The sequence below is a fragment of the Microcaecilia unicolor genome, chromosome 11 (assembly GCF_901765095.1).
Source record: "Microcaecilia unicolor chromosome 11, aMicUni1.1, whole genome shotgun sequence".
Classification (NCBI taxonomy): Eukaryota; Metazoa; Chordata; class Amphibia; order Gymnophiona; family Siphonopidae; genus Microcaecilia; species Microcaecilia unicolor.
Window position 1 is genome coordinate 15,333,375 of NC_044041.1, and position 12,311 is coordinate 15,345,685.

A 12,311-nucleotide genomic window follows, 5' to 3' on the forward strand; every position below is an offset into this window, starting at 1 on the left:
AGACCTGGGTGGGTGGAAGCAAAGCAATCAAGGAGCCTGGAAGAGAGAGAGAGAGAGAGAGAGAGAGAGAGAGAGAGCAGAAACAGGTACATGGAAGCAAAGCAATTAAGGAGCCTGCAACCACCGCTCTCTGAACAAACCCAGAAAGGACTACACACACATGGCTCAGGCAGTACCAGTCAAGTGTGCGTGTCGACGGGACCCTGCACAGCCCGAAGATGCTGCTTGCGTTGAGGTAGGCGGCATGACAGTAACATATAGATAGGTAAGAAGAGTTAGAAATTAAGGTGATTGATTTAAAGAAAGTTGCACATGAGGTCAGAGAAATGGTTAAATATTATCTCAGCTAGGGTAGGAGTGGATAAACATGTCCTGCTGCAGTATATGCTGCTGCTCCCCACTCCTTGTTTCCAACTCTGACCATCAAGCTGGGACTTCTTGTGCATGCTAGAGAAGTCCCAGCATGCTGCTCAGAGCCAGGAACAAGCAGTGGGGAGCAGCAGCATATACTGCTTCACAAGGGGGCGGGGGGAAGAGAGAGGTATACATTGTCCCCGCCAGTCCACCCCTGGCCCCCTCAATTGCATGGCTGACTATGCCTGGAGAGACAGCACGTTGTTAAAAATTTACCAGCACACCCCTGCCCGACACGCTCCCACCACGTGAAGCCAAAATCACCTGGATATTCTTGGCAGCCGTCCATCCCTTTACAAATCCTACCTGAAAAACTTCAATTAAATCGGGTAGATTTTAGCAAATAATTTGATATCAGAGTTCAAAAGAGAAATAGAGCGATATGACCATGGGTTCTCTGGTCCTTTGAGCTGTTTTAAAAGAATCCAGTCTGAACCATTGAGTTAAACAAGCTGAGCAGAGGGCATCTAACCTTATAAAATGCCACGCGGTAACCATCCAGATCAGGCGCCTTGTGAAGAGCACTCCGCTGCAATGCTAACATGAGGTCCCCTTCTGTAATCGGAACGTTGAGAAACGATCGCTGTCAAGATGAAATCTGAGGGAGGTCTAAATTATCCAAATACATCACTATCTAACAAAACCTCAGTTGGTGCAGCATAGAGAAGCTCATAAAATCTCTGAAAACTAGTGGTGATATCCAAGTCAGAATGCAGCATACGCCCTCCCGGTCCACGGAGCTGAAGAATTTGAGATGTACCCCCCTTATTCTTAACCAAGTGGGCTAACATGTTGCCTGCTTTATTGCCATGTAAAAACAGCTGATACTTATAGTAAGTGTGGGACTTAACTGCTCTTTGATGGAGCAACTCGTTCAATTCCTTCTGGGAAGCCAATAAAGCAGCTCTCTGGGATTCGGTAGGGTATACCCCATACAAAATTCTATGGTGTCTCATCAGCTGTTCTAACCTAAGAATTTCTTTATCTCTGAGTTTCCTAGCTCTAGCCCTGTTGGATATTATTTCCCCTCACGTCATGGCTTTCGCTGTTTACCAATAAAGATCAGGTTGGGTAACATGCATCTCATTGTGGTATTTACAAAACTTCTCAACGATCCATAATAAAATCATGACATTTCTGGTCTCAATAAAGTTCCAAAGGGAACCTCCAAGTATGTCTTTGATAGTCCCTGGGCCGTAAAACAAGCTGGAACCAAACTAAAGTATGATCTGATCCATCATAGGGGCCTATCTCCACTGTTTGTATTTTAGAGGAAAGAGCACTAGAAACCAGTTGGTAATCTATCCTGGACTGGGTTGAGTAGGCACGGGATATATGCGTATAATCTCTAGCAGAAAGGGTGAAGAATCCGCCACACATCAACCAAGTCCAGGGTATGACAAAGAAAAGGTAAGCCCCTAGAGCTTGGAGTAGCTCCCAGGGGAACTGGCTGTTACTTATCCAAGTGGGGGTCATACACCGAATTGAAATTCCTGCCCCCCTCCCCAGAAAACATTACCCCCTGGTAGGAAGCTAAAAGATCCAACAGTCCCCTAAAAAAATATTGGGCATGTATACATTGCAGAGCACCAAAGGTTGAGGATCCAAAAAAGGACCCCCAACCAATACACAGTGCCCCTCTGTGTTCTGGATGGTAGACTGCACCTGTAAGTCTGAACCTTTTCAAAATCAATACCCCGGCTTAACGATGTATCACCGAGACATCTAACTAGATGGCCTACCTACCCTCTCTGACAATTCTCATGCTCTGGAGAGGATAAATGCATCTCCTGTAAAAACGCTATATCAGAATTTTGATGCTTCAAAGTATGTAACACTTTTGTTCTTTTTATGGGGGAGGTCAAGACTCCTCCCAAGTTCCAGGAGACAAGTGATCCTATCTGATCTTATAACAATGTGCAAAAGAAGAAAAAAACAACATGACAGAAAGGAGAGGAGGGAGAGCCCCCAGCCTTGTGGTTCCCAAACCTTGTCCTGGAGGCAGGTCCTGAAAACCTGACTGGTTAGGGTGCCTCCAGGACCAGGTTTAGGAACCACTGCCCCAGCCCATGGGCTTCCCCCCAAGCATAGTACAGTCCCAGCAGCGCACTATCTAGGATAGTAGAAACAAAAACAAAGAACCTGTACCGAGTAGTATAAAATATATACAAAAAACATCCCTCCCACCACATATCCCTTCCCAACCATAACCATCCCCTTTCTAACAATACCTGACTAAGGCCACTCAGAAACCGGTTCCATTCCCCCTCCCCAGGCTCCTTATAAGAAATAAAAAGTCAATGAATACACATTATAACAAAAGGAATGAGCCTCAAAAGATAAACAGAAATCCCAGGAACTAAACCAAGACAAAGTAAAACCAGCCCAAAAACAAAAAAAAAAAAACCCCAAACAGGTAGTGTCAGTTATAAAACAAAATCCAGGAAGCTCCTAAGGTAGTGGAAATAAAGAGCCAAAATAAGCCAAAGACACAGGTCCACAACAATGTCACCATGCCAAGAAGTGGTATATTAAAAAAACAAACAAAACAACAACTGAAAATTCCTGTTAATATCCATACAAAGAGAACAGACCATTAAAACCAACAGTGTATTTGACAAATAACCATAGGAAAAAAGAGAGGCAGCCCATCTGTACTGGCCAAACAAGGCTCCAGCGAAGCAGATGCCCATGCGGAGAGACAAGGCATGTATCTTCCTACTCCTCAAAGCTCCTCACGAATGGAGCAGATGGTGATTCCAGTTGATTAGCAAACTGTAAGGCCTCTGTGGCCGAAGTGGTGTGTCTTGCCTGCATGGAAGATTCTCAAACGCGCTGGGTACAGCAGGGTTGATGGCACCTTTTTTGAGTAAAGCAAATTACAAGCTGTGGTGAAGGTCTTGAGCTTGAGACACCGCCATGGAGAGATGTTGAAAACACAGTATTCTGTGATTCTCATAGTGAAGAGGGCCGGTAAGTCACAGTGCTCTCAAAATCTCTTGCTTGTGGACAAAAATTTAATAGCTTGAAAATAACTTTCCAAAGACGAGGATCTGCAGGCCTCCTCTGCCTCAGGTGATGGGCACACTCAATGTGCAAGGGACCAGCAACAGATTGGAGATTCAAGACTTTAGGCAGCCAGCTTTCAAAAAAACTGCACAACTCTGAGTCTTTAATTGATTCTGGGAGACCGACCAGCCGGAGATTACTCAGATAAGACCGGTTCTCCAAATCATTAATCTTGTCCTCTGAACTAGTTTAAGCTGCCTGTCCTGGTGTCGGCAATTATGCTGCTGCAACTTGTCCTCAACGTCCGAAAGGCATTATAGTCCAAAAGATCAGTTCTGAAAGATTCCAGCTTACCATCCACAGACTCAAGCAGATCTGCAACTTTCTACCCACGGAAGATTCCAGCAGTGCCGTCACTTTGGCAGCGATCTCAGCAGCCCAAACCAAACTCACCAAAGGCTGGCTCTGGGACCCGCCATTTTGCCGTCCCACACGTGGCCTCAAGATCCGTCTTTCTGAAGTATTTTCAAGGACATACGGGACCACCAGTGATAACAAAAGCCATCCCTCTGGACCAGGGGTCTTCAGAAAGAAGAATCTGCTATTAAAGTGCTGCTAGGACAGCTCACGATCAAGATGTTATTTAGGGAGCTTGGGACCTTGGCTCTTTGACACCCGCTAGCTATCATGGCATCATGTGACCCCTCAGATACAAGCTTTAATGCAGACTATATCCTATAAGCTGAGAATGTTGAGTAAATTGAAATATATTTTGCCTTGGGCTGATTTAAAAAAAAGTGTTGCAGACAATGGTATTCAGTAGTATGGATTATTGCAGCATTGTTTACCTAGGATTACCAGGGTTTTGACTTCAAGCGCTTCAGGTGACTATGAATTTGGTTGTGCAGTTGTTATTGGGCCTTTCACAGTCCAAACGCATAATCCTGCATATGAGGTGTTTGAAATGGTTACCAGTGCATAGCGGGATCTTGTATAAATTATTGGTGATGGTTCATCAGGCTCTTTATCATGATTCTGCTTATTATTTAAGGAATGCTGTAAAATGGTATTTACCTACTCGACCTCTGAGATCTCAACATAAAAGTGAACTTGTCATGCTGGGACTTTGACCTGTGCATTTCTCTGACCTGTGCGTTTGAAAATTACATGGACATGCACATTCTCCATTCATGGAACCATTGAATGGAATAGCCTGCCATTGCGGCTTAAACACGAAACCTGCTTGTCTACATTTGAGAAAAGTTTCAAAGAATCTAAGCTTTGGTTTCTAGATTTCACAACACTACTTTCTAACTGGTTCATTGTAGTGTTAGCTGTGCACAGAACAAACACTGGTGGAAGGGAACGGTGTGGCAACTTTTAGCTGGCTCACAGTCCACAGGACCGCATTTTTTAAACAATGAATTAATGTTTGTAGAAGCTCTTCACAACTGGATTTCATACCAGACAGGCTTGTACTAGGCCTTCTTGATTCTCTGAGTCTTAAACTGCGAGTGATTTGAGTATCAGGATTGAAATCCCACCCTTTAATTAAGATTTGACAGACGGAGTCCTAGATAGCTGTGCTAGGTCTGGAGAAAACTGATGTGTTTGCAAATAATGGCACCTTGCTTTGGATTAGCATTAAGAATAATTCCAAGATATTGTCCATGAGCTTTGGAGAGCACTAACATCCCTTCTTCTTGCAACCCTGGTTCCCCTCCAGACAGTCCCCCAGACCAGGGCGTACAAAGGTAAAGTCTCTTTTGAGCTGGGCGCTGGCTGGGGCCAGGATAAATCCCAATAGGCAGGGGGGAGGGGGGGTTAAACCACCACCTTTATCACTTTAACAGTCCCAGGAAAAAAATTACTCCAGGAGCTGCTTTTGTAAATTCTTGAACTTCTACTAACAGAACTTTAAACAAGAATGTTCAGCAACAGGTCTGCTTAACTGTCATAACTCTATCCCCTCGGGGGAAATCCTGGGGCATTAATCAGATGGAAAATCCCGCAGATTCAGATTCTTTCAGTGTCCACTCAGCTCTCTACTTCCAAGCCCATCCTATCAGGCAGCACAGTCCGAAGCTGCAGCTTGTCCGCTTCCCTGCCAGACAAGTTTCCTGCTGGGCTTTTCCCTAGCTGCCGGACTGTATCCAGGACCAGATCTCCCTGTCTGTCCTTCTTCCCTAGAGGTGCAGTTCCTTTCACTCACCTCTGGGCCCGAACAGGTCTGTCCCTGTTCCACTCACTGGGGGCGGGGGGGGGGGGGGGGGGGACATTCTGTCTATCCCTCCTCTGTAGCCCTTTTGCTTTGACCTCTTTCAGCAGAGATTACACTGTCACAGCAGCCCCTGTTTATTATGCCTGGCAGGATACCCCCTCACTGTACAGGTCCTGACAAGGGTTTGTGCAACCAGACCTTGCTCTCAGTATGGCAGATGTACCCATCCAAACCCCACCCCCACCCCCCATAATAAGAACATTGTCAATCATATTTCCATAACATCAACAACCAAGGAGTTTTCATTAACAGGAGACGGCAGGAATATGCTTGGACCATTATCTGGCCTGAAGCCAGTAGGCGGAGCATGTCACCCTATCAGTTACATTGGTTTGAGTGTACCAAGATGACAGCAGCTGCTGCATTGTGGAAAACGAAAACCTCCATGGGTGGGCAGGCTTCAGTTTTGTGATGTCACACCATCTTCTGTTAATCAAACTTCCTTGTCCACAACTGTATCAGTCTCTCAACTCAGCCCACCATAGGCAGCTTCACTACTCTCATCACCATAGTAACCCCTAGGGGGTTACATAATCCATTCAGATGACGAATAATAGTTTTGGGTGGTTCTTGTGCTGGTCCAATCAAGGTGTCACAGTCTAGATAGAATCCAGTTTTCATCAGCATGGAGACAAATTCCTTTAATCTAGTAAAACTGTTCATTGGTGCTAGCAGTGAAATTAGACAACGATGCAAAAATAAATAAAAGAAATATTGACCAGTCAGTAGAACATAAACTAAATTATTGCCCGGTTAAAGCATGTCCAGTAGAAAAGAGTTGTCAATGTGACACCATCTGCAGTCAACTTTGTGCTTATTTTTTGAAAGAACAGACATCATTGTATATTAATGCCACACTTTTCTGGTAAAGTATGTTAGAAATGGTTAAGGTTACAGTGAAAGTGATGGACTGAGTATAAGATGGTCCATGTAAAGGTTAAAAATAATAAGCAAATACAGAGCATGAAAGAGATCATGGGAAGGGATGCAGGGGAGATGAGAAAGAAGGGTAATGAGGATGCATAAGTGAACAGGGAAGATTGAGGTAGGTGTGAAAGGGGAAGGAGAGCCACCAGATTGACCCAAGACCCTGCAGCTGGCTACTCTTCCCCCATTTAGCAGAAGTACGTCCCATCTTTACACCTGAGTTTTACCTGGAAGTCTCTCTGGGTATGCTGGTTATTTCAGAATTCTACTTACTATCTCTTCACTCCAGTCTGGATGAATCTGGATTTTTCAGTCTCTGTGGCATCATCCACCAGACAAGGTGATGGGTGATGCCACAGCTTTAAGGAAGAATGGATCCTCCTTATTTTGCTATTTTTACCCTCACACTCTCTCTTTCAGATGTTCTACGGTTTGACAACACCTACAGTTTCCTCAAGTCCAAAAAGGTCAACTTCTCCGTGGAGGTTCTGCTGCCAGACAAGGCATCAGAAGAACAGATCCAACAGCTCAATGACTGAGAGAAACCTCAGCCTCTCCTATGAGGCCCAGTGCAGCCACTCTCACTCCTGCCACTCTCTTGTCATGCACAGAAATCCCTTGGCAAAAATGTCTTCTCCCATAGTTCCTCTAGACAAGTGACTTCTTGTTTCTTGATAGATTGTGAAAGGGAGCTGCCAGACCTTTCTTACAAATTACTTTTGTAACACTATTTCCCACTACAGAGTAGATATTTTTGCTGAATGAATACCCAGAGCTAGCTGCATCGAGGAGGAGGTGTTTTGATGTCTGCCTGATTTCTATGCATATTGGACAGTTAAGTCTTTATCATTCTGCAACACTGCACCAGTTATTCTGGGCGTCAGGGCTAGTAGAAATGGGAGGACAGGAAGCTGGGTTGTTGTTTTTTTTTTTATGGATGGGGGCATAGGAATAAATTCCATATCCTACCTGCTTGCTGGAAATACTCAGCTGCATCTGAGGTGGAGGGAGTGTTGGAGCAGTAGGGAGGAGGCCCAGTGGGTACAGAATACAGCCTAACAAAGGGTAACTAAATGGCCCTGGATGCTCAGGAGTCACCTTGAATAAGCACTTATTTTCCCCTACAGATTTTCTGAGGATACAAAGATAGCTCTGCATTCTTCATACTGTTCAAAAAGTACATTCACAGCAAACATTACATTTTCCTTCATGATCCATGGGCTTAGCTCTTGTTTATAGTGGAGTCTGGGGTTATATGGTCCCCTCTGCTAACCACCCAGTCTCAGGCTATAATATGTGGTAATTCTTTCTCTGGCCTTTCTACTTACAATAAGAAATATACCAATAGGGTTTTCTGCCTCATTACACCCACCCCAAGATACAGTGGACCAGCCACCCCTAAGATATGGGGTGACAGAGAAAACAGAGGCTATGTTTCTTCCAAGGGAAAAATCTTTATTCCTTACCAGTTTAGATAATAACAAAGCAATCAGGCAATAACAAATAGCAATTTGTTAGGGAGAGAGAGACCAACGCGGTAAAGACCTACTCACTGTTGATCATCTCAGCCTCTGTCTAATACAATACAACAGTGCCTTATATACAGTGAATTGGGCATCATTTCCCTCCCAAATCATACAACCTTGCAAATTCTTCTAATTTCTGTCTTAGTTCAGCTAATTTCTGTCTTACTTCATTGTTTACATAAAATGAAAAACACTATCTGAATGTTATGGAATACAGAACGCAATGTCTGTCTGTATTATTTAGATTGTAAGCTCTCTTGAGCCAGGACTGTCTCTCTTTATGTCAGGTGTTCAGCGCTGCGTGCGTCTGGTAGCACTATACAAATGCTAATAATAATAATAATAATCTAAATGTTTACGGAACACAGCATCTTATAACAAGTCCAAGGTTTCTCTTACAGGAGATTGTAGCCGTCACTTTGTTACGGGAATTTCTCCAAAACTCAGTCTTATCATTGTTTTGTCTAGAAATCTCAACACAGCTTCACTTTCAAACAGTGTACATTCTTAATGTCCTTGTGATATAGAGTCAATGGCACCAATTCTGTCAGGGAGGCGAAGAGTGCTCCTTGCTGAATCAGCATGACCTCAAATTCACAGTTTCCAGCAGAAAGTACAGAGAGCACTGAAAGATGCAGCTTTCAGGTATTTTAAGTTTGAGCCTTTTAGCTATGCAGTTCATGGGTCATAACTGACCTGTCAGTTGTCAGAAAAGTGCAAATCAATTCACTCTGCTTACCAAAGGTCAAGGTCCACTAAGTTTAAACAGCAAGGCGAGACTCAAACCTTTATATTCACCTTATGCACCCATCATAGAAAATTATACAGTTTAGAAATAAAAATGATCCATAGACTAGTTTAAACAAACCACAATTATACTAAGTGGTACTATAACAGTTCTCTGGGTTTGGGGGGAAGGGGGCTACAACATCAGTATCATTATGCCTTTGGCACTCAGGGTGGCAGGATTTTAGGGATTCATGTCAGCAAAGAACATAGCATTTCTAGTGAGCACAAGAGAGAAGTAAGTAAAGATGGGAGAAGGTTAAGCATCCTCTTTGTATCAGTGCAAGCTTAGAGCCTCTTTTACTAACACTCTGGGAATCATTAGTGCGGTTTAGTAACAGAAGCCTTAGTGTAAATCAATTTCTTTTCTCCATAACTTCCAAGGTTTCCAAGTCTGGTACCCCAAGGACTAAGGGGATAATTTTATACAGGATGTTTTATAATTTAAAAAAATCTTTTACCGCGAAAGAGAGATTTCCACGTTTATGAAATATGTTTGACTGAACATACTACTTCACACGCACAAGCAGCTTCACTCTAGGTTTGATTTCTGCTGCTTTGCTCCTAGTATTTTATAAAAACACAGGCGCCTACTGTACCTTTGCACATAGGTAGCCTGCTATAAAATTATCTTCATGCAAATGTTTAAATGGACATTCACAGTCCTAAGGTCATGTAATCAAGAAAAAAATCCAAACCACATGGGAGAGAAGAGTGTGAGATTGATAGCCAAGACGAGAGAGTGCGCATGCTGTGTTTTGCAGCTACTCTGAGTTTCTGGGTCTATATCTGGACCATGTTAGCAGGAGTTGTGCCAGTCAGAGTAGAGGGAATGGATATTTTATCCCCAGCTCTGGAAGAAAATGCTAAGGAAACCCTGGCAGAACCTACACATTTGCATCAGATGGTCACAAGCACTGGCTCTCTTTTCCTTTCTCACATGGGGCAGAGGACTGCAAAGAGCTGGGTGTAGGGGTGGACAGAGCGAGGGGTTCTACAGCACAAACCCGTTGCTGCCTCTCCACAGCGCCTGCTTAGAGAACACAGTATAAATGAAAGGAGAGTTTTGTTGGCTCCTTTCTGAAGTCTCTGAGACCCTTGAGAAAACTAAATGTGTAATTTACAGCTGGTCTGTCTTGATTCCTGGTGGCATTAAAAGAAAAAAACGACTCTAGCACCACCCGGCGCCCGCAACATAACAGCGGGTTTAAAAAAAAACTGGAAACGTCACGTGGCGCCGGTCGGCTAGAAAGTCAGCCTCTGATTGGATGCGACGCTGGAGCCAGTTGCAGAGCGTGCCAAGTGCCGGGGCCCAATGGGAAGCCGCTTTGCTACGTTGTCTCGTCGCCTTGGTCTCCCGCACGCGCTCCCTTTCGCTTCTTGACATCATGACGGCGTGGTTTTTGACAGGTCCTCCCAAGGAGGTGTACTGTTGACCTTGATGTTTGGAGAGTGGTTCAGTTGAATCTTTTCAGACCTCACCTCGCCTGGTCCCCAGGCTACCTTGGCTCTGGTTTCTCCTGTTCCGGGGTAGAAAAGTCCCTACCTTAAAATACACCTATTACTGGAAAAACGACATCAATAATTTGTCATTTGTGAAATACATATGTACCATTTTTCTGTGATCATGGCAATAAGTGGCATTACCCCCAAAAGCTGAAGGCAAAGGATTAGAACAAAGCAATGATAACCTTTCAAATCACGGAGTTAAAATACAATAATCAAAACATGTTTAGTCACCTATAGAAGACAACAGCTATATTTAAAAATATATAGGCTAGTAAGTGGGGCAGTAGCAGTGCCACTGAAGCAGGGGCATAGCCAGACCTCGAGGCGGGAGGGGGCCAGAGCCCAAGGTGGGGGGCACATTTTGTCTACCACCCCGCTGCTGCCCCCCCCTGCCACCGCCTCGCCCCTCCGCTGTAACATCTTGGCTAGTGGGGGTCCCTAACCCCTGCTAGCTGAAGCACTGCCACCACAAATACCTTGGCTGGCGGGGCTGAAGACTTTGTCCAGCGCTGGTCTCTGGCACAATGCAGCAGTGCCACCACAGACCAGCACTGAACGAAGTCTTCAACTCGGGGGTTGGGGAACCCCGACAGCCAACCAGGGGCCCAGAGCAAATTTGAGGGGGCCCAGGCCCCCATGGCCCCACCTAACTACGCCACTGCACTGAAGTGATCTGTATTTGATTCCTGGATCACGTCTTTGGAGGTATATAAAGTAGAAAAAAATCTGCTTGGCATTAGCGGTTCCTGAAGGCTTAGGGGCAGGAGAAATCAAAATCATTGAGCAAGGCTAACACCTTACAGATTCTAAGTTATCCAGTTCCAAGAGGGAGCCTTTTTGGGCAATCCTGATTTTTAAATTTACAGCCCAACACAGTGGGGGATTTGTAGTAACCCCCTCCCCCGTTCTTCCCGTTGAAATCCATGCTGCAAGTCACATGAGGCATCAGGATAGGGTTTGTCAGAAATCTAGGACTGGCTTCATTTCTCCCTCTTGGAACTGGGTTATTTGGAAGCTTTGGTGAGTGCATTGGGTTGGAAGGGGATAGAGGGTGAGGGCGAAGGCGGAGATATCTGGATAGTTGCAAATAAAGGCATGGCCCTGGCTCTGATACAGCTGGAAACCCCTGACTGAAGTTCATGATAAATCATAGTGGTCAGCTCAGCCAGTGTCCTTCAATCCTGATCTACAGAAGCAGACACTTCCAAACGTTTAGTGGTCAACAGCAACCAGAAGTGCACATTAGCCAAGAAACATACCTAATTATCCAGGGCCCTTTATTAGATAGTTATCAATTATATCACTGAAAATTACATTACAATTATTAAAGTTTGTTATTCTGGGCTTCTACGGTATGACACCCCCTCTGAAATTAAAAATCCTAATTTCTATGACATAAGTACATAAACTGCCATAATAGGACAGACAGAAGGTCTATCAGACCCAGTATCTTGTTTCCAACAGTAGCCAAACCAGGTCACAAGTATCTGGCAGGATCCCAAAACAGTAAATAGATTTCATGCTGCTTATCCCAGGAATAAGCGGATTTCCCCAAGTCCATCTTAATAATGGTTTATTGACTTTTCTTTTAGGAACTTGTCCAAACCTTTTTTTAAACCCTGTTATGCTAACCACTTTTACCACATTCTCTAATAACAAATTCTAGAGCTTATTTACACGTTGAATTAAAAAAAACATTTTCTCCAATTTGTTTTAAATTTAGTACTTAGTTGCTTCATTGCATGTCCCTTGTACTTTTATACTTCTTACATTCATTCATTTTACTTATGTATTTATATAAATATATATGCATTTGTACAACATCATCAATAATCCATACATCATAACCAAATCCTCCC

The 12,311-nt window shown here is 44.1% G+C and overlaps 1 protein-coding gene and 1 long non-coding RNA gene across 3 annotated transcripts in view; one reads left to right on the forward strand and one right to left on the reverse strand.

The window, feature by feature from the left end:
• The window catches only part of SEC14L2 (SEC14 like lipid binding 2), a 92,019-nt gene extending 84,339 nt beyond the window's left edge, over positions 1–7,680 (forward strand). For both annotated transcript variants that reach the window (XM_030217962.1, XM_030217963.1), the window contains one exon: positions 7,052–7,680. In XM_030217962.1, the coding sequence (XP_030073822.1) occupies positions 7,052–7,170 (119 nt within the window). In that variant the 3' untranslated portion in view covers positions 7,171–7,680. The remainder of the gene's footprint in view (positions 1–7,051) is intronic.
• Positions 7,564–11,915, reverse strand: LOC115479774. Its single transcript, XR_003943756.1, has 2 exons — positions 8,888–11,915; positions 7,564–7,859 (listed from the first exon to the last, which is right to left on the reverse strand). It is a non-coding gene; the product is annotated as an uncharacterized LOC115479774 (long non-coding RNA).
• Between the last annotated feature and the right edge of the window lie 396 nt (positions 11,916–12,311).